The sequence below is a fragment of the Mesoplodon mirus genome (genome assembly GCF_964341445.2).
Source record: "Mesoplodon mirus genome assembly, chromosome: 12".
Lineage (NCBI taxonomy): Eukaryota > Metazoa > Chordata > Mammalia > Artiodactyla > Ziphiidae > Mesoplodon > Mesoplodon mirus.
In genome coordinates, this window is record NC_138988.1 from 47,438,780 (window position 1) to 47,466,624 (window position 27,845).

Sequence of the window (27,845 nt, forward strand, 5' to 3'; positions counted from 1 at the left end):
GGTGGTAAGGGACAGAAAATGGGTAGCGATTCAGAGGATATTCACAAACAGTATAACAGGTTTAAGGCAAAAGGGTGGGAGATGGGATATCCAAAACAGAAAATACAGGATGAATAGTTCCCTGTGATGAAGGAGAAAGCTAGTCATATAAAGCAATTGATAGGAAAAGCCTGTTGTAAAAACCTTTCACTCATTGCCTTTTTCTGTTAATCAGAAAAGCTAAGGAAATTTTTGGTTCTAATAAATACATCTGAAATATGCATATTATTACAGAATTAACTTTTTATACAAGTTAAAAGGGCAGGCACATGAGAAGGAGGAGGGAAAGTATAAACTTTTAAAACCACGTAAAGTAAAATGATAGTAACTTTGATGAAATATAAAAGTTTTACACTAAAGGAAATTGCAAAAATTCAGACAACTTTAAATTGATTTTTTTCATAATTTTTAAAAATATAAACTGTTTGGCGTTACTTTTTATCAAGTCAGCAAACAATTTATTGTGATACTTTTTTGGATGTATAATACTTCTGGTTGTTTCAAATACTTTCTCACTTGATTGCAGTAAGTGTTTTACAATTAACACAGAAAGGGAATTTGTCTAATTTTCTAGGTGTTCCAGAAGCCCCTAGGGTTGATGATACCCCATAGATATTGCAAATTTCATTTTAATACATTACGTGGCTGTGAGCGATCACAGTGCAAGTTTGCTCACGTGCCTGAGCAAGGGAATGAAAAGGTAAAATATGTTAAGTCTTTGAAGTAGAGATTGTTTTAATAACCATCTCAGTCAAATGTTTTAATTCAGATTTTCATCAACTCCTAATATATGAGCTTTGCCTGATTTTGTGCTTTACATAAATAGAATCATACAATTTGTATTCTTTTGTTTCTAGCTGCTTTTGCTCAACATTTTTGAGATTCATCTGTACTTTTTTACTTAATTGTAGATGTTTCTTTCTCATTGCTGTATAATATTAAATATTCCGTTGTATGAGTATATCAAAATGTTTTTTGTTGATCAGTACTGCTTTTGATGGGTGGTTTCTAAATTTGGTAAATACAGTAGTGTTCTGCATGTCTTTTGGTGAACATATGAACATATTCTGATGGGTTATACTTAAAACTGGAATTATTGGGTCAAAGGATCTACATATATTCAACTTTAGTAGATACTGCCAGACAGATTTCCAAAGTGGTTTACCAAATTACACTCTAACCAACAATGTTTGAGAGTTCTGGTTGCTTTACATCCTCACCAGCTCTTGGTGTTATCAGCCTTTTAATTTAAGCCATTCTAGTGGGTGGGGAGTGATAACCTCCCTGGTGATTGATGAAGTTGAGCATCTTTCACAATGTTTGTTGGGTATTTGAATATCTCCTTTCTGTAAATATTTAAATATTTTGCCTATATTCTAGAGGATTATCTTTTTCTTGTCCATCTTAAGAATTCTGTATATATTCTGGATACAAATGCTTTGTTGGATATACGTATTGCAAATAACTTTTACTACTTTACAAGTTGCCTTTTCACCCTTTTATTTTTTTAATTTTTTTTGGAATATAGTTGATTTCCAATGTGTTAGTTTCATGTGTACAGCAAAGTAAATCAGTTATATATATATACATATATCCACTCTTTTTTAGATTCTTTTCACATATAGGTCATTACAGAGTATTGAGTAGAGTTCCCTGTGCTGTACAATAGGTGCTTATTAGTTATCTATTTTATATATAGTAATGTGTATATGGCAATCCCAATCTCCCAATTTATCCCTTCCCCTCCCCTTTTCCCCCTGGTAAACCATAAGTTTGTTTTCTACATCTGTGACTCTATTTCTGTTTTGTAAATAAGTTCATTTGTACCATTTTTTTAGATTCCACATATAAGCATATTTGTCTTTCTGTTTCTGACTTACTTCACTTAGTATGATCATCTCTAGTTGCATCCATCTTGCTGCAAATAGCATTATTTCATTCTTTTTTATGGCTGAGTAATATTCCATTGTATATATGTACCACATCTTCTTTATCCACTCCTCTGTCATTGGACATTTAGATTGCTTCCATGTCTTGGCTATTGTAAATAATGCTGCATTGAATGTTGGGGTGCATGTATCTTTCCAATTTATGATTTTCTCCAGATATATGCCCAAGAGGGGGATTGCTGGATCATATGGTAGTTCTATATTTAGTTTTTTAAGGAACCTCCATACTGTGCTCCATAATGGTACCAATTTACATTCCACCAACAGGCCTTTTCACCCTTTTATTTTATTTTATTTTATTTATTTATTTATTTTTGCTTAGTTAAATCTCTAATTTTATTTTATTTTAACATCTTTATTGGAGTATAATTGCTTTACATTGTTGTGTTAGTTGCTGCTGTATAACACAGTGAATCAGCTATACGTACATATGTATCCCCATGTACCCTCCCTCTTGCATCTCCCTCCCACTCTCCCTATCCCTCCCCTCCAGGTGGTCACAAAGCATGAGCTGATCTCCCTGTGCTATGCAGCTGCTTCCCACTAGCTATCTGTTTTACATTTGGTAGTGTATATATGTCATTGCCACTCTCTCACTTCGTCTCAGCTTACCCTTCCCCCTCCCTGTGTCCTCAAGTCCATTCTCTATGTCTGAGTCTTTATTCCTGTCCTGCCCCTAGGTTCTTCAGAACCATTTTTTCTTGCTTTTTTTTAGATTCCGTATATATGTATTAGCATGTGGTATTTGTTTTTCTCTTTCTGACTTACTTCACTCTGTATGACAGACTATAGGTCCATCCACCTCACTACAAATAAATCAATTTCGTTTCTTTTTTATGGCTGAGTAATATTCCATTATATATGTGCCACATCTTTATCCATTCATCTGTCAATGGACACTTAGGTTGCTTCCATGACCTGGCTATTGTAAATAGAGCTGCAGTGAACATTGTGGTACATGACTCTTTTTGAATTATGGTTTTCTCAGGGTATATGCCCAGTAGTGGGATTGCTGGGTCATATGGTAGTTCTATTTTTAGTTTTTTAAGGAACCTCCATACTGTTCTCCATAGTGGCTGTATCAATTTACATTCCACCAAGAGTGCAAGAGGGTTCCCTTTTCTCCACACCCTCTCCAGCATTTGTTTGTAGATTTTCTGATGATGCCCATTCTAACTGGTGTGAGGTGATACCTCATTGTAGTTTTGATTTGCATTTCTCTTATAATTAGTGATGTTGAGCAGCTTTTCATATGCTTCTTGGCCATCTGTATGTCTTCTTTGGAGAAATGTCTATTTAGGTCTTCTGCCCATTTTTGGATTGGGTTGTTTGTTTTTTTGATATTGAGCTGCATGAGCTGCTTGTATATTTTGGAGATTAATCCTTTGTCAGTTGCTTCATTTGCAAATATTTTCTCCCATTCTGAGGGTTGTCTTTTCGTCTTGTTTATGGTTTCCTTTGCTGTGCAAAAGCTTTTAAGTTTCCTTAGGTCCCATTTGTTAATTTTTGTTTTTATTTCCATTTCTCTAGGAGGTGGGTCAAACTTTTCACCCTTTTAAAAGTGTCTTTGGTAAACAAAATTATTAATCTTTATATAGTCCAATCTTATCCATTTTTTCCCTTTCATGGTGTTGACTTTCTACATGCTATTCAAGAAAGCTTTGCCAAGATCATGAAGATGTTCTTTTATGTTTTTCCTTTTAAAAGTTTTCTTGTCTTATATTTACATTTAGAACTCTAAGCCATCTAGAATTAATTTTTGTTTATGATGTGAGACCGTCTAGATACATATTTTTTCCCATGTGTATCTCCAGGTGACCCAAAACCATCCTTTCCCCCACTGCACTGCAGTATCACCATGTCATAAATCAGTTGATTGTGTATGAGTGGGTCTATTTATAGGATCTCTGTTCTAATCCATTGGTCCATGTGTTTCTCCTTATACCAGTAAAAGATGTCCTCCCTTCCTCAGTTGATTGCTAATCTTGACTCTGTTTCCTAGACTATTTCTTTGACAGAGATTCTCTGAATAAGATTTTTGTAATGAATTCAATGTACATTTCAAATCTTAGTTAACCTAACATCAGCTTCTTTATTCCATTGCTTTCAATTAACTTAAAAAAATTGGAATAAGCAAAAAGATAGGACTGAAATTTGTGTAGATTTTATGAAATACAAAAAGGTAATTTTACATTTTTCTTGACTTTTATAGGTTTGTATGGATGTGTTTAAGAAATACATAAGTATCAACGAGCTTTGTTTGCTACAACGTGCAGGTATGAGACAATGGAATGATTACTATGAATTTATTAATATGAGAATTTCAAACAATGTGCTATTGTCTTAATAGTTTGAAAGTAAATTCAGTACTTTTGAGTATGAAAACTGAATGCCTTAGAGTAGCTCTCTTGGTGTTAGAAAGGATTAATAATAAGTGTGGCATTTTGGTTAATAAAAAAATTATAAGCCACCTAACACTGTAATTCCCTCACATACTAATATTTTTGTGACATAGAAATTTTATTTACAGTTGTAAGACAGGAAAAAGGATATTGTTAATTGGCTTAAAATCTTTCTGAAGGGATCTTTCAGAAACTGTATCTTCCTTACTTTTTAGCCCTTTTCTTTTTACACTATCCCTTGTAGCCAGTGCACCATCCATCATTCTGTGCAGTTCCCTAAATAGGGCATGCTGTGTTATAATAGAGAGGGCACTGCTGTCTCTACCCGGGATCCCTTTCTTTTATCCCACTTCCCCACAGCAAAGACCTATTCATCTTTCAAAGCTTACTCATAGGAAATAGGATAATCTCCTCTATTAGGCCCTTATCTGACTCCACAGCCTCATCCCATTCCCTGCTCCCATCTCCCCCTACTATGTTGTGAGCCCCAAGAGGAAGGGACCAAGCTTTACATTTGTCACCCTGACACAGCCACCAAAACCACATAGTATGATAGTAACAGAGCACCATATTCATCTGCTTAAAATCTCATCTAGCTAAAAACAAAATCTCTGACAAGTTTGTTTTGCTGGTGATATCATCTCCTCTAAGGATTAGAGGAAGCATATGAGGGAACTGGTAGTCTGGACTTAATCCAGCTGTAGCAAGGAGGAAGTAGTTAAGGTAGAAGTAATAGGAGCCTATATAGGGAATATACCTGTCACCTGACAGGTTGTGATAACCAAGGAGGAGAAGCTACATATGGTTAGATATGGATGAACATTTATATTCCAGAAATAATTCCATAACATATATGGAAGAAAAGAGGATGACATGGGAAAAATGCAAAACTCCCCAAAACATAATTCTGGTTGTGTGAATATCCAGTATGGGAAAAGGAAAAATACATGTTTATTCAGTTATAAAATAATAAATACAGCAAACAAAAATAAAAACCTATAGTGAAGAATAAGTGCAGGAAGTTGGCAAAAACCTATATAAATTACTTTTGATGTGAAAATAGAAAGTTAGATCAGCGGAACAGATAGATAGCTCAGAATAAACTTGATATTATGTATAAAGAGGTTTAGTGTTTAGAAAGACCATAGGGTTTGGGAAGGAAGACTCATTTTATGAATGATGTTAGGAAAACTGGATAGCAACGTAGAAAGAGAAACTCTGAGTATCACTGGTATAAAGTATAGGTCTAACTGCTCAGGCCCTACAGAGAGGCCTCAGGGACCACCTAGTTCACAAGGGGAGGTACTGAGAGGGTGGGACTCCCCATTACCCTATTTAACCATAAGTTCATTTTTATCTGTTTTATATTTGAATTTCCACATAAAATTATTTTTCTAGAAGTTGTTTGACTAAAAACATTGTGAAAAACTACTACTGCTTAGCATACACCAAAATGAATAATTGTAGTATGTTGGTAATTCAGTAAAAAGAATTAACATTTTCAATCAGATTTTTTTGAAAGTTGATAATTTCTGTGGTTTAGAGTAATCAAAGGAAGCACAAAAGATAAAAATTTGTTTATATAAATGTAAACTGAAAAAAGCTATTAGCTTCAAATATTTTAAAATATATGTATTCTGAGCTCCAGAGTTACCACATTATTGGATTCAAATGCCCACTTTTCAATCAAAAAGTCATATGACATACAAAGAAATGAGCAAAATATGGCCTATTCAAAGGAAAAAATAAATCAACAGAAACTATCCTTGTAAAAGACCTGATGGCAGATAAATTAGTGATTTTAAAACATCTGTCTGAAAGGTGCTTGAAGAACTAAGGAAGATGTGGGGAAAGTCAAGAAAATAATGTGTGAACAAAAAATATCAGAGAGATAGGAAACCTAAAAAGAAACCAGAAAAATTCTGGAGTTGAAAAATACAATAACTGAAATGAAAAATTCACCAGAGGGATTCAAAGGCAGATCGGAGCAGGCAAAAGAATCAGAGAACTTGAAGATAGGAGAGTGGAAATTATCAGGTCTGAGGAACAGAAAGAAAAAAGTTTGAAGAAAAGTGAGTACAGCCTGAGGAACACCACGAAACAGAACACTGTGGAAGTCTCAGAAGGAGAAGAGAAAGAGAAAGGGGTAGAGGGAATATTTGAGCAAATAATGGCTGAAAACTTCCCAAATTTGATGAAAGTTGTAAATATAAATATCCAAGAAGCTCAGCAAACTCTAAGATGAACTCAAAGAGACACACACCAAGACACGTTTTAATCAAACTTTCAAAAGCCAGAGGCAAAGAGAGGATCTTGAAAGCAGCAAGAGAGAAGCAAATTATCACATACAAGCGATCCTCAATAAGATTATAAGCAGATTTCTCATCAGAAACTTTGGAGGCCAGAAGGCAGTAGGCCAATATATTCAAAGTGCTAAAAGAAAATATCTGTCAACCAAGAATCCTATATCTAGCAAAACTGTCCTTCAAAATTGAGGGATAAATTATTGGTATGACATTCCCAGATAAACAAAAGCTGAGTTTGTTTCCTTTAGACCTGCCCTTCAAGAAATGCTCAAGGGAGGCCTGCAAAGTGAAATGAAAGGGCATGAGACAGTAACTTGAGGTCATATGGAGAAATAAGGATCTCAATAAAAGTAAATACTTGGATAGTTATAAAAGCTAGTATTATTGTAACAATGGTTTGTACTGTACTTTCTGGTTTTTACATGATTTAAGAAACTAATACCTTTAAAGAAAAGTATATTATTAGTGTAAAAACTAGTATTATTGTAAATTTGACTGGTAACTCCGAATCCTCTTTTCCATATTATTTAAGAGACTGATGAAGAAAAAAGAAAAAAAAAAAAGGGCTTCCCTGGTGGCGCAGTGGTTGAGAGTCCGCCTGCCGATGCAGGGGAAACAGGTTCGTGCCCCGGTCTGGGAGGATCCCACATGCCGCGGAGCGGCTGGGCCTGTGAGCCGTGGCTGCTGGGCCTGTGCGTCCGGAGCCTGTGCTCCGCAACGGGAGAGGCCACAACAGTGAGAGGCCCACATACCGCAAAAAAAAAAGAGACTGATGCATTTGAAAGAACTGTTAGTTAATGTTTTCAGGCACACAGTATATAAAAATTGTTACCTTAGCAACTGAAAGGGGTGGGGATGGAGCTGTAAAGAAGCAAAGTTTTTGTATATTATTGAAGTTAAGCTGGTATAAATCCCACCGTAACCTCAATAGCTATAGAATATGCACAAAAGGAAATGAAAAAGGAGTTAAAACTTTCACTCAAAAGAATCAGCTAAACACAAAAGAAGAGAGTAATGCAGGAAACGAGGGACAAAAAAGCCATGAGACATACAGAAAACAAATAGAAAAATCAGAAGTAAGTCCTTCATTATCAGTAATTACTTTTAAAGTAAATGGATTAAATTCTCCATTCAAAAGACACAGATTGGCAGCATGAATAAAAACACGTTATCCAATTATATGCTGTCTACAAAATGTTCACTTTAGAGCCAAAGACAAATAGATTGAAAGTGAAAGGATGGAAAAAATATTCTATACAAATAGTAACCAGAAGAGAGCAGGAGTGGCTATACTAATATTAGACAGAATAGACTTTAAATCAAAAAAGGTTACAAGAGACAAAGAAGGACATTATATATAGTAATGAAAGGTTCAGTACAGCAGCAGTATAAACATTTATACCTAATGACAGACGATCAAAATACATAAAGCAAAAACTTACAGAATTAATGAGAGAAATAGACAGTTCTACAGTATTAGTTGGAGACTTCAATACCCCACTCACAATAATGGATAGAACAACCAGACAGATGATAAGTAAAGAAATAGAGGACTCAACACAATATACCCACTAGATCTAACAGACACATACAGAACACTTTACCCAACAACAGTAGTATACATATTCTTCTCAAGAGCACATGGGGCATCTTCCCGATGTGTTTGGCCACAAATTAAGTCTCAACAGAAGATAGATAGATATACAAAGTATCTCCTCTGATCACAACAGGATGGAATTAGAAACCAGTAACAGAAGAAAACTGGAAAATTAACAAAATTGTGGAAATCGAACATACTTTTAAGCAACCAAGGGATCACAGAAGATATCACAAGGGAAATCAGAAAATACTTAGAGACAAATGAAAATGAAACACAACATTCCAAAACTTATGAGATGGAGTGAAAATGGTACTTAAGAGGGAAATTTATAGCTATTGTATAAATGTTTATGTTAAAAAACAAGAAAGATGTCAAATCAACAACCTAACTTTACAACTTAAGAAACTAGAGAAAGAAAAACAAACTAAACCTAAAGCTAGTAGAAGGAAGGAAATGATAAAGATCAGAGCAGAGATAAATGAAATAGAGAACAATGAGAATAGAAAAACAATGAGAAGAAAATCAATAAAACTGAAAGCTGGTATTTCAAGAAGACCAACAAAATTAACAAATCTTTGGCTAGATGGACTAAGAAAAAGGGAGAGAAGATTGAAATCGCTAAAATAAAAAAAGTGGGGACAATAATACAATTCTACAGAAATAAAAATGATTATAAGAGAATACTGTGAATAATTGTGTGCCAAACAAATTGGATAACTTAGATGAAATGGACAAATTCCTAGAAAAACAAAGTCTTCCAAGACTAAATGATGAAGAAATAGAAAATCTGAATAGATCTACAGCTAGTAAGGAGATTGAATCAGTAATCAAAAATGTTCTGACAAAGAAAAGCCTTGTACCAAATGGTTTCACTGGTGAGTTCTACCAAACATTTAAAGAACTAATATCAATCCTCAAACTTTTCCCAAAAGTTGAAGAGGCAACACTTGCTAACTCATTCTATGAGGCTGAGGCTACCATTGCCCTGATACCAAAGCCAGATAAAGAAACTGCCAAAAAGGTAACTACAGATCAATACCCCTTATGAACATTGATACAGAAATCCTCAACAAAAACTAACAAACCAAATTCAGCAGCATATTGGAAGGATCATAGACCATGACCAAGTGGAATTTATTCTTAGAATGCAAGGATAGTTCAACATACAAAAATCAATCAAAGTAATACACCACATTAACAGAATGAAGGGGAAAAACCACATGATCATCTCAATTAATTCAGAAAAAGCATTTGACAAAATTCAACACCTTTTCATGATAAAAACACTCAAAAGACTAGGAATAAAAGGAAACTACCTCAACATTTAAAAAGCTGTATCTGGGCATTTTTATACAACGACACTGAACAATCTGAAAAGGAAATTACAAAAACAATTCCGTTTACAATAGCATAAAAAAGAATAAAATACTTATTAACTTAACCAAGGAAGTGATAGACTTGTACAATGAAATCTACAAAACATTGCTGAAAGAAACTAAAGATAAATTAATGGAAATACATCCCATGTTCACAGATTGGAAAACTTAGTATTGTTAAAATGTCATTACTTCCCAAGTGATCCCCAAGGAATCCCAAAATAATCTTGAAAAAGAAAAAAACCTGGAGGACTCATACTTCCTATCTTGAAAACTTACTACAGAGCTATAGTAATCAAAACAGTGTGGTACTGGCATAAAGACAGACATATAAACCAATGGACTAGAATAGACAGCCCGGATATAAAGCCTCACATATATGGTCAAATGACTTCTGAGAAGGATGCCAAGATCATTCACTAGTGAAAGGATAGTTTTTTAGTGCTGGGAAAACTAAATATCCACAAGCAAAAGAATAAAATTGGACCCTTATCTAACACTATATACAAAAATTAGTTCAAAATTGATTAAAGATCTTAATGTAAGACCTACAACAATAAAACTCTGAGAAGAAAGCATAAGGACAAAAGCATCACACATTGGATTTGGCAGTGATTTCTTGGATATTACACCAAAGACAATGGCAACAAAGAAAAAATAGACAAATTGAACTTCATGAAAAATTTAAAATTTCGTTCATTAAGAAACAATATCAGCAAGATAAAACAGCAGCCCACAGAATGGGAGAAAGTATTTGTAAATCATATATCTGATAAAGGATTGGTATCCAGAATATACAGAGAACCCCTAAAACTCAACAACAAAACCTGATTCAAAAATAAGCAAAGTACTTGAAAAGACATTTCTCCAAAGATACACAAATGGCCAATAAACATGTAAAAAGATGCTCAGTATCACCAATCCTAAGGGAATTGCAAATCAAAACTACATTGAGGTACCACCTTACACCCATTAGGATGACTGCTATCGAAAAAAACAGAAAACAAGTGTTAGTGAGGGTGTGGAGAAAGTGGAACCCTTGTACCCTATTGGCAGGAATGTAAAATAGTTCAGACACTGTGGAAAAACAGTATGACAGTTCCTCAAAAAATTAAAAATAGAGTTACTGTATGGCCCAGCAATTCTTCTCTTAACATATACACAGAAAAATTGACAGCAGGGTCTCAAAAGATATTTGTACACCTATGTTTATCGCAGCATTATTCACAGTAAAATATGAAGCAACCCAAGTGTCTGTTAAGGAACTACTTTCTCAAAGGAAATAAATAAGTGTTATAATTTTTGGTAGAATGTTCATATCATAAATTGGAATAAAAATATCCCCAGGGTCAACATGTTGGTGGGGGTTAAAACAGCAAGAAGGGGTATATGTCAAAATTGTCTGCATCCACCCCTAAACAGGCCACTGCCTAAAGTCTCCATGGGAGTGTGGCTCCTTAGGAGTTCGTATTTAGACCATTATGTATGAGGCAGTTTGGCCCTGTTTTTTGTGGATAGCACGTGAGTTAGCTCCCAATCTAGTGCCTAACATCCTGGTTAACATGTTATTGCCGTTAACTTTTGCTTTAATTTATTTTCATCAAGTATTTCTGATACTGGAAGTGTACCTTTTAAGAAAATGAATTTATACTACTTGATCTTTAAATATGGAAAGATTGTCTAATTTAGGAAAGATGAATATCTTAAAAGCAGCAAATAACTTTAATATATACTTCTTCCTTTTTAGTAAACATGTTTATGGCATACTACAGCAAGTTCCCTCCGGGTATACACTTTGATCTACAAGTGCTAAATAACCTTCTCAATTCTTTACTCAAACATTGTTTACTGAGAGAAGTATTTCAGGTCATGAGCCTCAGCATAATGGTTAGAATGCTGGTAAGTAACCTGAAAATATATTTTTCTAATATTTTAAGTTAATTTATCTGTTATATTTTTTGTTTGTGTAATTGAGCAGTTACATTTCTGTTTGTTGAATACTTCGTAGAGAACACTTGTGTTTTTCAGCATAAACGAATTTGAGAAACTTAAGGTGTACTGAAAGAAGACATGAAAATGAGTGTAATTTTTTTGTTTTATGCAGCCTGCTCTGAAAATATTACTAAAAACATTTGAGTGTGTGGCAACTATGAAATTAAGGAATGCTGTACCTGCTTTAATTGATATCTTTTGCAAGGTATGATTTCATTTTATCCCTTTTATTCTCTAGTACTGAATAACCAAGAAAATAATGATTTCAGCTTACACTCTTAAATTGCCTTTTACTCACATTCTTAATGCCAAAGAATTGTTTTCAGAAATGTTCTTTTTCTCCCAAAATAGGGTTTATAAACAGACTCCAGTGACTGACAGAGCTTCCCCTTAATTAAATAGTTGTAAGCACTTGAGGTGACTTCTTTCAGCTTCGTGAACTGTCCTCATCTCTACTTCTTAAGGATGATTAAAGAAAGTTTTCTTTTTCAAAAAGATGTGAGGTCATATATAACAAAAGTAAATACACAAATCAATGTATAAATAGTACATTGTTACCAAACAAAGCAGATAGATAAGAATATGGTGGCAAGGAGTTAATTTTCTATTTGGCATTAAGCAAAAAGAAAAACAAAAAATTTTACAGCTTTTTAAAGGTATATTAAAATTTTTACTGTTGAATATTTCCTAGTATTTGGTACTACCCAGCCATTCATTTCAGAATAGGCTTAATAGCAGGAAAACACCCAATTCTCACCCATTCTCTTTAGGAAGCAGCATTGGAACCACTCTAGCAGATGAACAGATATTTCAGTGAATACCTCTAGTTCCACATTACAAAACTTGACAAAGTTACTTGCCTGGAAACTTTTTGAATCAAGAATTACTCAAACTTCCAGTTATGTAACAAATGAGTCATGGGGATGAAATGTACGGCATGGGGAATATAATCAGTAATAATGTAGTATCTTTGTATGGTGACAGATAGTAACTAGACTTATGGTTATCATTTTATAATGTACAGAAATATCAAATCACCATGTTGTGCACCAGTAACTAACATAGTGTTGTAGGTTAATTATACTTCAGAAAGGAAACTCATAGAAAGAGAGATCAGATTTGTGGTTACCAGAGGCAGGGGGTGGGGGGATTGGGAATTGGATGAAGGTGGTCAAAACGTACAAACTTCCAGTTATCAGATAAATGAGAACTAGGGATGTATTATACAACATGAAGAATAGAATGAACACGGCTGTGTGTTCTATATGAAAGTTGTTAAGAGAGTAAATCCTGAGAGCTCTCATCACAAGGAAAAAAATTTTTTTCTTTTATTTTGTATGTATATGAGATGATGGATGTTCACTCAAATTACTGTAATCTTTTCGTGATGTACGTAAGTCAAATCATTATGCTGTACAGCTTAAACTTACACAGTGCTGCATGTCAGTTATATCTCAACAAAACTGGTAGATAGATAAGTTTAAAATTAAAAAAATAAAAAGAAATCACTGCTCACCTGTAGTCATTGTAGAAAACCTCAGTTTAATACCTCTCAGGAATTTTATCATTAGGGATGATACAGCCACCAGTGCTATACTTACTAAAAGACAGAATGAGCACCAAATGAGGTACAGCTGATAAAGTGCTTGAGATAACTTGGAGAACAGGAAGAATACTCAAGTTTGCATTCAAAAGTATTATTTTCATGTTTGCTTTAAATTCTTGATGTACGCAGTCTTATTGTGGTTCTCAAAAATTTGAAGAAAAATATGCTTCAAAGTTTTAAAATGAATTTTAATTTTGTTTGCCTTCGTGTTTCATTTCTTCCATCAGTCTGTTAGTTTTTTCCACACACATTGGTTTTGACTCTTTCATATTTTTATGAGAATGACTACTGTTTTCCCTATTCTACAGCTTGTTGAAGCTGGGATGGTACTTGATCCAGAACACTTTAACTATATTATTAAGCTTTTATACCAAGTACAGGCTTCCAAGCAAGAAATAACTGAAGTTCTGGAAATGAAATCCAGGTAAGAAGAATTATTATAATTAGGACTAAAATATATGTATTTTGGTGGGGACTTAAAAAAGGATGAAGGCAAAGCACTTATTGTTGTTGATATGCTCACCATAAGCCCTTCTCCTTCTTTTGGCTATGGCCTAGTCACACTGTCATCAGCTGCTTCTAGCCAACCCTCCTGGCCAGCCTCACCAGATCTTTTTCAGTACCTGATTTCATCTCAGTACCTGGCAGATCAAATGTAAAGTCTCCCTTGCTCTGTTTCACAACTTACTTGATTCTACTTAATGCACTCTCTTATGTGTATACAAATTACTTTAATTCTTTTTTCTCTTTCACTTCTTGCCACATTAACTAAATAAAATATTTTAATGTCTCTCCTTCATTCTTTTTATTGATTGATTGATTGATTGATTGATGCGTTGGGTCTTTGTTGCTGCGCACGGGCTTTCTCTAGTTGCGGTGAGCGGGGGCTACTCTTCGTTGTGGTGCGCGGGCTTCTCATTGCGGTGACTGCTCTTGTTGCAGAGCATGGGCTCTAGGTGCCTGGGCTTCAGGAGTTGTGGCTTGCAGGCTATGGAGCGCAGGCTTAGTAGTTGTGACGCACGGGCTTAGTTGCTCCACAGCATGTGGGATCTTCCCAGACCACGGCTCGAACCCGTGTCCCCTGCATTGGCAGGTGGATTCTTAACCACTGAGCCACCAGGGAAGCCCTCTCCTTCATTCTTTCTCTCACTTGTTCACTTTCTCTATTCAGTTTATGGGCCTCCAAAGGCCTTAAAAAAAAAATACCCTGTGCTAATTGTAAGAGTAGTACCATAATATACCTGTATTGAGAAAAAGGAAAGCCATGACTTATATAAAATTTTTTATTATGCTGTCACATACATAGAGAAAAGTATACAAATTTTAAGTATTTAAATGAACTATAACTTTTTAACAAAATCAGATTTGATAAAGTGCAAATGATATCAACCACCAAAGTCCTTGAGAGTGCCCAGAAAGCTCCTTCAGAGGAGCTTCCAGAGTTGTTTTTATCTTATTTCTTATTATTCTCTAGTACAGAGGTTTCCAAACTTTCTTGGTTTACAGTGTCCAGAGGCCAAAATAAATACATTAACAGTACAATTTATTAAGTAGTTAAATCCAAACAAGTTAATAGCAGTTTGACAGTGTCTGACAGATGTCGCTTGAAAATTTAAAATAACCTGAGGAGCCCCTGTGATTTTGCTCTCTGCTCTGGATGCCATAGTGCAGTTAGGGAATTTCAGCTCTAATTATACTACTTCCCTTCAAACACCAGCATTTAAGGTACATTTGAGTTCTTCAGGTTCTATGATTTTTTTTTAATTCCTTTACCTAGTGATAGTTAATAATATTTATGTTGCATATGAAAATTATGACAATTTATTTGGTAACCCCTAATTTTGAAAATTGTATCCTTATGCACTCTTCCCCTTCCTATGTGCTTGCTTCAAAATAGTTACCTTGTATTTTTTAGGAGGTATTAACACTGGTGACCTATTTATTAGTGAAGGAAAAAATTTAAAAATAACTCTGGGTGGCTAAGAGGCATAGATCATGGTTGGGGATATGGACCCAGCCCCAAGGCAGAAGGAAAAAGAAATTTAGTATTTATTATTTTATATTTGAATTTATATTTCCTGATGCTCTTTGAAATAATTACCCGTTTCTAGACAAGGGAAATGAATTTTAATGGACATTCTTATTTTGATTATAATTTTTAGTTAGCTATAGTTCATTTGAAAGGCTTTCACTTTCAGTGAATAAGGCTACTACAAAGAATTCTGCTATTTATATTCAGGACATCAGTGAAAATTAAGGTGTGTATATAATCTAGGAAATTTGTTAACATACATTTAATGACTTTAAAAATAGTATTTTGAAATAATCTTAGATTTACAGAAATGTTGCAAAAATTAGTGTGGTGAACTCCCATGTTCCCGTCATCTAGCTTCCTTTCATGTTAACATCCTACATAATAATAGTGCCATTATCAAAACTAGGAAATTAATTTTGGTATAAATCCATTAACTCACTACAGATCATATTGCACTGTAGTAGGATGCACATGGTTCAGTATATCTTATTACTGGTTAAGTTAACCTTTATCACTTAGTTAAAAAGATTATCTGCCAAGTTTCTACACTGTAAAGTTACTCTTTGTCCTATTGTAATGAATAAATATCTTGGGGAAGAGATTTTAGCATTATGTATTATGCTGTTTCTCCTCAAAACTGCATACATTAATTTTAGTATTCTTCAGTGACTCTTTACTACAGGTTACTACTGTGGTATTTACCCAATGGTGATTTTGTATTTTCCCCATTTTTTCTACATTAAAAATTTTTTTATTTATTTATTTGGCTGCACTGGGCCTTTGTTGCGGCACGCAGGATCTTTAGTTGCGGCATGCAGGATCTAGTTCCCTGACCAGGGATCGAACCCGGGCCCCCTGCATTGGGAGCGCTGAGTCTTAGCCACTGGACCACCAAGAAAGTCCCTTTTCTACATTTATTTATTTATTTTTAAATAGCATGCTTCCTTTATTTTTAATAGCTATTATTGCTGGGTTTTTTAAAAAATATTTATTTATTTATTTGGTCACACCAGGTCTTGGTTGTGGCAGGTGGGCTCCTTAGTTGCAGCTTACCAGCTCCTTAGTTGTGGCATGCGAACTCTTGGTTGCGGCATGCATGTGGAATCTAGTTCCCTGACCAGAGGTCGAACCCAGGCCCCCTGCATTGGGAGTGCGGAGTCTTAACCACTGTGCCACCAGGGAAGTCCGTCCCTTTTCTACATTTATTAATTGGAATTTTTCAGTAAAGAAGAGCTGTCCCTTCTCCATTTATTTACTTATTCAAAATTTATGTCAGTGTGAACTCATGGCTATTTATTTTATTCTATGGGTTATTTATAATCTAATAATATAGTTATTTATTTTGTTGCTCAAATTGTTCCAAATTTGACCTTTGGGAATTCCTTCAGGTTGGTTCCTACATCCTTTCATCATTTTTTTTTTGTTTTTCTACCACTTTCGTGTTATTTGAAGCCACAGAGTTAAGTCTCATCTTCTCTTTTCCCTGCTCCAACATTGGCAGCAACCATTTCTCCAAGGAGCTCTGGTTCCTTTTATTAGAGAATGATATTTCGAATCCAAGACCTGAATGTGTTCATTGCTGCTAGAGTATCATTGCAGCCAGGTCTTCTCAGTGGACAGGGCTAAGAAATATATGTATGTATACACAACATACATACACACACAAGATACATATATTTATTTCTCTATTTTTATGTATATTACAAAAACCATGAGTACATACTGATAGCTTGATTCGAATCCAGCACTACAGGTTCATCTTAGCCTTCCCTTTTTCATATTTATAAATTCTTTCTCCAACAGTGAGAAACCTGACTCTAATTATCTACAATATATTTGCTCATTTATTCAGTCTTATGATCCACAAAAAGTAATTTCAGAACTGCTAACCCATACCTCTGTGGGAAAAAAATTTAGTACATTTTTAGTATAAGGTTATTATAGTATTCAGCCAAAATATTGCTTCCTAAGTTACTTTGTTTAGTTCTTTTTTTTCCCCTATGCCCATTCAATGTGGTTATTCATTTGTAGACCATTTAGGTTTATTTATTACTGTTTGTATTATATTTTCAGTTATCCCACATCCTAGCTGGTTTGAGTTATTTAGGGAAGTATGTGAAAAATTGCTGTCTGTTCTAACAGTCAATGCTGTACTAAAAAGATGCAATGAGAAATGTTGCTCCAGCTTACTCCTGCTCCACCGTTTCCATTTCGTCCTTCTCTCTACCCCTTTTCCACCTACATACTGGAGGTAACCAGTCTTTCAGTTTTATCCTCTTATAATGAGCAGATGTGTATGTATTTTCTTATATCTACTTCTTTATTACATATATAGTTTAGAAAATAATGAATACTCTTTTTTTTTAATTTGCTTTTTTTCACTCAGACAGTATATCCTGGAAATCAATCTAAATCAGTCCATAGAGAAATTCGTCATCTTTTAAACAATGCAAAGTACTCCATTTAATGGATATACTTTAGGTTATTCAATCAGTGATGGGTATTTAAGTTGTCCCCAATATTTTTCAATTTAAAACAATGCTACTGCTCTTGGATTGGAAGAATTAATATTGTTAAAATGACCATCCTACCCAAAGCAATCTACAGATTTAATGGTATCCCTATCAAATTACCCATGACATTTTTCACAGAACTAAAACAAATAATCCTAAAATTTATATGGAATCACAAAAGACCCAGAATTCCCAAAGCAATCCAGAGGAAAAAGAACAAAGCTGGAGGCAGAGCCCTCCCAGACTTCAGACAATACTACAAAGCCACAGTAATCAAAACTGTATAGTACTGATACAAAAACAGACATGCTGATCAATGGAACAGAATAGAGAGCCCAGAAATAAACCTACACACAGTTAATCAGTTAATCTTCAACAAAGGAGGCAAGAATATTCAATGGAGAAAAGACAGTCATTTCAACAAGTGGTGTTGGGAAAGCTGGACAATTTCATATATTTAAATCAGTAAAGTTAGAACATTCCCTCACACCATATACAAAAATAAACTCAAAATGGTTTAAAGACCTAGATATAATGACACCATAAAAATCCTAGAAGAGAACATAGACAAAACATTTTCGGACATAAAACGTAGCAATATTTTCTTAGATCAGTCTCCCCAGGCAAAAGAAATAAAAGCAAAAATAAACAAATGGGGCCCAGTGAAACTTAAAAGCTTTTGTAAAGCAAAGGAAACCATAAACAAAAGACAGCCTACAGACTGGGAGAAAATATTTGTAAACGATGCGACCAACAAGGGCTTAACTTCCAAAATATATAAACAGCTCATACAACTCAATGTCAGAAAACCAAACAACCCAATCAAAAAATGGGCAGAAGACCTAAATAGACATTTCTCCAAAGGAGACATACAGATGGCCAACCTGAAAAGATGCTCAACATCGCTAATTATTAGAGAAATGCAAATCAAACTTACGAGGTATCACCTCACACCGGTCAGCATGGCCATCACCAAAAGGCTACAAATAATAAATGCTGGAGAGGGTGTGGAGAAAAGGGAACCTTCCTACACTGTTGGTAGAAACGTAAATTGGTACAGCCACTATGGTGAACAGTATGGAGATTCCTTAAAAAGATGAAAATAGAGTTGCCGTATGATCCATCAATCCCATCCCTGGGCATATATCCAGAAAAGACGAAAACTGTAATTCAAAAAGATACATGCACCCCAATGTTCATAGCAGCACCATTTACAATAGCCAAGACATGGAAGCTACCTAAATGACCATTGACAGATGAATGGATAAAAATTAGGAACTTGTCCTTCCTTTTTAATGCTCTGGAATAATTTATAAAGCACCGGGACTAATTACCAAAATTGACCCCATAGTTGGCTGTCACACAGTATTCTTAGTTTAATGGAACCCTCCTCTTTTCTCCTTTTCTTCTTCTCCTCTTCCCAGTTGCCAGTGTGCTTCTCCTTTCATTTTTGTCTTTTTTTCTTTCCCACAAGCTATCTGTACATTTCACAGATTGCTTTCTTTAAATCATACAAAACTTTTAAGTTCCTCTGTGTGGTTTGTGTTCTAATATACCCAGACAGTTTTTTTCTTAGCATTTTCAAATTTAGTGTGGACTTTGTCTTTGTAATGGTAGTTCTTAATCAATGTTAGGTCCCTCTGGTAGTTTCCCTTTTTGGTTCTCCCCTACAGGTATTTTTGTTTGTTTTGTTTTGGTCAGTATTTGCTTACCACAAATCCTTATGGACCAGTGAGAGTGAAGTGGGAGCAGTAGAGATCAAGTGCTGAGATTTAATTTTTTTTCTCTTTTTATTCACAATTATTTTAAAGTTTTGACATTCTCTGTCTTCAAGTTAGGATGAAGGTATGATTTCATGTGGAATTTGCTTTTTACTCCTTGTTGCCTGTGGTTTAGGAGGAAATAGTATAAGTTAGGTATCTGCGCAGTTGCCATTTTCTTCAGCGCTGAATAATTTTTATCGTATATTACTCTCTCTTTCTCCAGTCTCTTAGGTATAAATTATAGAACAAATGAATTAGGAGCAATATTGACTTTTTGGGTGATGAACATAATTAACCCTTATTTATTGTTAAAGGTTACAGATGAGGCAGTTTATAAAGAACTGGAAGTGTGATTTAAAGTCAGCCTTGAATGAAATAGAGGTATGTTGCTTATCTTTTAAATAAATTTCTGGGATCTCCGAAAACCAATAACAACAAAGAAACTTTGGATAGTAACCCAGTTTTAGAAAAGTTTTACAATGCAGCTGTTACACAGAGAAAAGAAGGAAAAGAAGTTTAATTTTTTGCAGGTTAATACTTTGAAATGCAAACATAATTTCTAGAGTTGTGAACTGTTCTAAAAATAATTCTAGAAATAGTTCGGTTTAAAATTAACTTATGTTAAGCCATAATAATCTATAGCTTAGCCTTTAATTCTTGTCACTAGGCAGACTCCCTCAGTGCACAAATGACTTGGCTTTCTTGTCGAGATCCATAGGTGGCTGCAGTATGTGACATGACGGGTAAAGCCAAGGTCATTGTGCACTCTCCAAGCATTTAAAGTCTGGATAAGAAATAGAGGACTTTCAGGATGACTGTACTTTTTAATTTAAGATCATTTTTGTACTCATTCTAGTAATTGTTGATCTAGTCTAAATTAGAATTTATATCCTTGAAACAATTTTTTGTTGGCATGGGAAACTTTCTTAGTTTAGAATTGAAAATAATAGGAAGATAGTAAGTTTACTGAAATTTACTTTGTAGCTCCTTTTGTAGAAGAAATGTAATGCCCAAAATTATGTGTGGGCTGCAAATCATAAATGGCCAACTAACTGTAAAATGCAATCTCTAAAAGTAGTAAAATAGTATTGCTGTGGAAGTAGCTCAAATCATGCTGCTAATCATCTGTTTTCCTTAAATCTATCTCCACTGTGTAGTTCAGGTTTGAGGGTGACATCATTAAGTACATTAGGAGCTAATTAAATTATTTAATTAAATAATTAAATAAATTAAATTAAATAAATAAATTAATTAATTAAATTAATTAAATAATTAAATAAAGCTAATTAAATAATTAAAACAAGTGTATGTTGACATCTGGAGCTTATAGAGGCATTGCTATGGACAGAAAAGCAAATTGTACAGTAACATGTTACTGCTGTTGTAACACTTGTCGGTAAGTTTATAAGATTTGCAGAGATTGTCTTATTAATTTCTGTATATCTAATGCCTGCATGTGCCTACCCCATAATATGTTTGCATAAATACAACTTGCATTTTTTGTTTTGTTTTTAATAATTCTCATAGCATTATAAAGAAAAAGGTGACTGGACCAAATTGGGAAATTTATACATTAACATAAAACTGGGCTGTGAAAACTTTGCAGATTTCCAGAGATTCTGTGCTTGTATTGCTGAAACACTGACAAAAGACTGTAAAGAAGAGAGACCAAGTGTTCCATTTTGTGAATTCGCTGAAACAAGTAAATGTCACTGTTTTGGTCTGAGTATTGTGGGTTAGGGTGATACAGTGTCCTTTATTATTGATTGATGGATTGACTGGTACAATGTTCATAACATATAAAGCTCTTAATAATCTCCATGTTGGGGATAAGTTAACACTGCAGTTTTTAGATACTTTTCCTTCTTTTTATAAATTTTTCCATCTATTTATTGTTAAATTAGATTATAATGATAAAAGGTCAATAGAATATCAGATGTTTCATGTTCTTATTTTTCTTTTCATTCAGATTGGTAAAACTGTTGCTAAGAAATTGTAGTGGAGCATCTGAATTTTTGAATCATTAAATCGTTACTATCTTCACTATTGCTGCGTCAACAAAATTCGTATATTTTTGAGACCTTTCTTTTTACATCAGCTCTTCACTGCTATATTCTCTGTCAGGGTCGGCAAACTGTAAAGGACCAGATTTTAGGCCTTGCACGCACCGTATATAATCTGTGTCACACGGTTTTCTTTTCAAACAACCCTTTAAAAATAAAAACCATTCTTAGAAGCTCATAGGCTATACAAAAACAGGCCACAGGCCAGATTTGGCCCATGGGCTATAGTTTGCCGATACCTGGTCTTTGTGGTAATATCACTGATTCCATATTAAATTTGCCTTTTCCATCATTCTAAGTGACTGTTTCACTTTCTTCCATATGCCTGCTTTGTGTTTCAGTTAGCAAAGATCCACAAAACAGTGAAGTAGATAAAACTTTGCTGGGAAGAATCGGAATCAGTGCTATGTACTTCTACCACAAGCTGTTGCAGTGGTCCAAGGTACTTCACAAAATTTTACTTTGGCTTGGTATATAGAGTGTTAGTTTAAAATATTTGAGCAGAATATAGGTTAACCCTGAAACTTTGTTGATAATTTGCTAATTTGCTAAAAATTATGGGTGGCAAATTGAAACTTACACAATAAGTGAATTATTAGGTGGTATGTTAGGCAAATATGGAAAGGAGATGGCATGAGAAGAATATCTATGACTACTATGAAGAATCTCAGTATGAGGAACACGTAGGAAGCTGTGCTAAATATCGTATTTATTTGAAGCACCTTTCAATTCAGAATTTATTTTGCCAGCTTCTGAGTATTGATGGTATTATAATTTTGGAAGCTCTCTCTTAAGATGAACCCGAGATACTAACAATGAACAGAACTCTTTTAAAATCACTTCTTAGGATCCTCTGGAATACTGTATACCATATATCTTCATGTCTACCTTTGAGGCTTAGCTCACCATAGAAGTGGTGTAGTGATTCTAGACCATATTGTACTATCATTGTTTAGATTTCCCTGAGGTGGTGGTGGAGTTATAGATTCAATAAAGTTAAGTAAAGTGAAGGACAGAAAAGTCCAGAATAGGGAGCGAAGTGCTGAGGGATGGAGAGTGAGATGGTTGAGAGTGGGGTTACTATTGAATCAACTATTAAAATGTATCTTTTATTCCTTCCTTCTTTTTATAAAGAGGTTATTTCACAATTGAAATAATATTTAAGGACATGGTCACTCAGGTACACATACAAAATTCATGAATTTTTTTTTAAAAAGAAAATAATTTTTAAATAATCATTGTACAGAAGGTCTCCAGTCTCCAACATCTTCTAAGTGGTTTAGCACTTACTGTGTGGTAGGCCTGGGATGGGCAAAATGTACCTTGGCTCCGCTCTCACATTCTAGCTTAAAGTCTATCATAGCATTAATTTCTTGGGTATTTAATGCTTGAGAATTTGAGGACTACCTAGTTAGAAGACCCTTTTTTAAAACTCAGACTGATTTTGTTGAAATTTTAGAGTATGTTTTAATTCTATTTGGTTTCTTTTTAAAGAGTTATTTTTGATATGGAACATTTTTTAAGTCTTTATTGAATTTGTTACAATATTGCTTCTGTTTTATTTTGGTTTTTTGGCCATGAGGCATGTGGGGTCTTAGCTCCCCAACCAGGAATCAAACCCACACCCCCTGCATTGGAAGGCGAAGTCCTAACCACTGGACTGCCAGGGAAGTCCCCTTTATTTGGTTATTTTTATTTAGGATATAAGCGGTTGGTGAATTTGTGCCCTTTTCTTTTCTTTTTTCTTTTTTCCTGGCCTGCTGCGTGGCATGTGGGATCTTAGTTCCCAGACCATGGATTGAACCCGTGCCCCCTGCAGTGGGAGCACGGAGTCTTAACCACTGTACCGCCAGGGAAGTCCCAATGCCTGTATTTTAATTTTAAATGTTAACTGTCTTATTTAGAATGAGTATTTTATTATCTTACTTAGCATGAATTTTTTAATGAAACATTCCATTTTGAACATAAAAGTAAAACCATTGAAATTAAACTTAAGGTATCCCTTGAAAAATGCACTCATTTATACAGTCAGATTGAAAGTACTTTGACATCATAATATGCATCTGACTCAAAATAGCATGTAATATAATATAAAACAAGAGTCTGAAAACCAAAAGCCAGATCTGGCCCACAGCCTGTTTTCATACAGCTCATGAGGTAAGAATGTTTTTTACATTTTTAAAGATTTAGAAATTTAAAAACAACCAAAAAGAATATGCAGCTGACCAAATGTGACCTGCAAAGCCTAAAGCATTTACTGTTTTAATGGAAAAATTTTGCTGACCCTGGTATAAAATAATAACACATGTCCAATTTCTGATGTCCACCCTAGAGACAGCCTTTATGTAGACAATGTGAAATAATTAGCCTATTGACTCAAAAAAATGATTTTCAGACAACAGTTTTATCCCCCTTTTTTCCCTTTATCATTCTTTATCTAAATTTCATATGAAATAATCTCCTTTTCATTGACTTTCCCTCCTGGATCTCAGGGTGATCAACAGAAGAAGAGCAAAAACATATGATGGGTAGCTTTCCACATTAAGGCATGAAATCCTTTTGCCAAATGAAATCTCTAGAGGAGGCACAGTGAATAAAACAAATGAAAGGAGAACCAATGAAAGGGGGCCCAGTGGTGGGCGTGGTTAATGAGACAAAGCCTGGCTTGCTACCCTTCCCTTTCCATCTTTGTGGCTGAGCAGGAAAGGGCTTAAGGAGAGAGTCTTAGAGCAGTTTGACAACCATCAGTCTAGAATTATTCAAATTGCATAATTGGCTTCTATATAATTATCAGTGACTTTGTACCTCTATAATACTCTTAATGATTGATACTCAGTGGGTTTTTTTGTCTTTTTTTTTTTAACTCTAGGGAAGGAAGGTCTTAGATAAACTATATGAATTAAAAATACATTTTACAAGTTTAAAAGGACTTACAGGGCCTGAGAAGTTAGCACCGAGATGTCAAATTGTGAATATTGCAGCAGAAATTTTTCTAAAAAGTGGAAGCCTAGATGGTGCCATTTGGGTATTAAGGGGTAAGTTCTGATATATGCCAGCATGAAATAATTTGTTAAGCTTGTTATAAATTCTTGGTTTTGTAGTTACCTCAAGTTGATATTGAATTGTGGGTGACAATTTGGTCTAAACCCCTAGTGATCATGTGGGTAGGAGAGGTTGTTATATAAAATGAAAGGAGAATGTTAACCTAGCTTTAAAAAGAAACTGTGTGAACCTTTGCTGAAAAGTTAGTTCTTACTTTGGCCTAAGCACTGTATAGATGCTTTACCTGATTATCTCAATTAATCTTCATAGAAACCCTATGAGTTTGGAATTATTACAATCCCCATATTATTGATAAGAAAATGTTGTCAGAGACAGTAAGCAGCTTGCCCCAAATGACATAACAAGTAAGGAGTGGAGGCCGGATTTAATCCCAGACAGTCCAGCTTCAGAGCCCAAGCTTCAGCTACTGAGACAGGGAAATCCTGATTGCAGTCTGCATAACTCTATCTTTGCATGTGCTGACAACCATGGCTCCAAACCAAGACAATAAAGATTATTTCCCCTAGTAAGTCAAATCATCTAACAGAAATTACCATGAAATTAAGCCAGCAGAAGCAACTAAGGTTAGTTTGGCATGAGGTAAATAAAATTTAGAGAGCACAGTAGTAGCACAGCATCTAATGTAGCTTTGGCTACTTGGACCATCAAGCAGATTTTATTTGATAAAATGAGATAGATAAGAATGAAGAAACTTCGAGAATCTCAGTTTAGGTGGAAGATGGAATAAATTCACAAGTAAATAAAATAGAAAACTTTTACACTAACACACAAAACTAGCATGCATACATATTCATATATACATAAAATACCGTATTTGTTCAGTGCTGAGGGTTTATGGAATATAGAGGCTGTGATTAGACTTCGAGATCAAAAGCTTGTTGGAAAAGTTTTTCTTCAACTTAACAAATGTAACCAGTGAGTTTTCCTAGGACGGGAAGATTAATCAAAATAGAAAGATACCACACAAAATACAAATATACAAATACAAAATAGAATGTTTATAAAAATAGGAAGTAGCAAAATGCAAGCCAGAGCTCACAGGCTCTGTGAGCAAGAAAAAATGTGGCAAGAAATGGAAAGGGTAAAATAGTTGGTAAAAATGGGCCTGGATGATCTTCTGCCTAAAAGTTTCTGGCAAAACTAGTCTTTCTCAAACTAGAGACTGGGGGAAGGTTTGTGGGAGGGGTGTGGAGTGGTCTATGGAGATTTAAAATTTTTACAATTTTGTTGTTTCAATTTTGAGATTATCTTTTTAAATTCTATCAGTTATAAACACAGGATTTTCGTTTGCAGTGACCATTCCAATTGAAAGTCATTTTTCATAAGTAAAATTTTATTTCTTTGAAAAAAAAGGGCCCACAGAAGTATGTTAAGTTGTCCCCAGAATTTTTTGGCTCTTCAAAGGTTCTGCAGTGAACAGGCCACTCTCAAGAAAGGAATTACAAATGGCTTGATCTCACTTGTAATAAGTGAGAGTAATACTTGTATTAAGAGAAATAAACATTAAAATCCTAAACACCTGTCAGACCAGCAAAGATTAAAGTTTTGTGATATGCTTTTCGTGAGGGTATAGAGAAATGAGCCTTCACATATATTGTCTTTAGGGGCTTTTTAACAAAATATCTGTCAAAATTTAGTAATGCATATTTCCTTTAATCTATTAACTCCATTTCTAGGAATTTGTCCCACAAACACATTTATATCTGTATACAGGGGTATGCACTGTAAGTTATATGAAATCTCTTTTTTAAACCATCAACAATGATAACAAAGAATTCCAGATAACTTAAGTGTCTGTTAAGGGTGTACCAGTTAGTGAAACTGTGTGACAGCCATATGATGGAACAGAACGACGTAGAGCTGCAAATACTCATTGGAATGATCTCCAGGATTTACTACAAGTGAAAAAAGGAATGTGCTCAACGGTGTACACAGTACGCTACCACTTCTGTAAAAAAATAAAATGGATACATACATACTTGCTTTATACCCTTAAAATACTTGCAGAAGGATGCACAAGAAACTAGTAATGGTGGGTGCTTCTGGGAAGAAGAATTGACTGCTTGGAGGACAGGGATGAGAGGTATATTAACTTGTTACATATTTTTTCTATATTTTTTCCTTTTAAAATATGTGCATTTATTACCTACTAAACTTTTTAAAGAGGGGGTTTACATACACTTACTCACATTTGAGAAATGTAGAATATTTTATACATTTTTATTTAATGGGTGGCAGCCATTATGCAGCAGTCCCCAACCTTTTTGGCACCAGGGACCGGTTTCATGGTAGACAGTTTTTCCATGGTGGGGGGGCAGGGTCGGTGGGGGAATGGTAATGCCAATGATCGGGAGTGGCAGATGAAGCTTTGCTTGCTTGCCCGCTGCTCACCTCCTGCTGTGCGGCCCAGTACGGGTCTGCAGCCCATGGGTTGGGGACCCCTGCTCTATTGTTTGGGCCTTACACGTTGTCACTTTCACATTTTAAACTCTTTTTCAGCATTGGTACCTTGTATCCTGGCAAATGAACAACAAATTCCTACCTTGCCTTATACCCTTACCAGCATTAAAAAAAAAAAAAAACTTAAAACTATAATTTTATAATTAAGGTTTGGGGGTGGAAAAATAAATGTCTTAACATTCTAGAATACAAATTTTGTAAAAAAAAAATTTATATGTACTATTTATTGAGAAACTGCTCTTGAATTTTAAAATAACTTTTATTGCCTTTATATAAGTAATACATGGTTATAACGATTTAATAATATGTTTTGCTTATCCACCCCTTCTTATTTCTCTATAATGAAATATAGAGAAATTTCTATAGAGAAATAAGAAGGGGTGGATAAGCAAAACTGATGACAAAAAATCCTTACTCAGCCACCCACCCAGTGTTATAAATAACACTACAGTGTTACTATACAGACTCTTTAGTGCCTTTCATTTTCATCAGGCAACAGTCTTTCTGTGGACATCTTTCTGTGAAAGGGAATATTCCTCTATAACATCACTTAATGGGCTGCATAGTTTTCCATCTTATAAACAAATATAGATAAACATAGATACGTCCATGAGTCCACTTCTCTTGAACTAGCTGGTTTTTAAATTTCTATGATAAACAAAATCCCTACTAAACATC

General features: G+C 34.6%; 1 protein-coding gene across 1 annotated transcript in view; it reads left to right on the forward strand.

Annotated features, from left to right (window-relative positions):
• Positions 1-27,845, forward strand: part of TOPAZ1 (testis and ovary specific TOPAZ 1) — a gene marked incomplete at both ends in the record, with an annotated part of 68,068 nt that overhangs the window by 27,721 nt on the left and 12,502 nt on the right. The window contains 9 exon segments of the mRNA XM_082637709.1: positions 614-739; positions 4,201-4,264; positions 11,420-11,571; positions 11,777-11,869; positions 13,579-13,694; positions 19,896-19,962; positions 21,109-21,283; positions 21,986-22,086; positions 24,514-24,679. Coding sequence (XP_082493835.1) covers positions 614-739; positions 4,201-4,264; positions 11,420-11,571; positions 11,777-11,869; positions 13,579-13,694; positions 19,896-19,962; positions 21,109-21,283; positions 21,986-22,086; positions 24,514-24,679 — 1,060 coding nt within the window.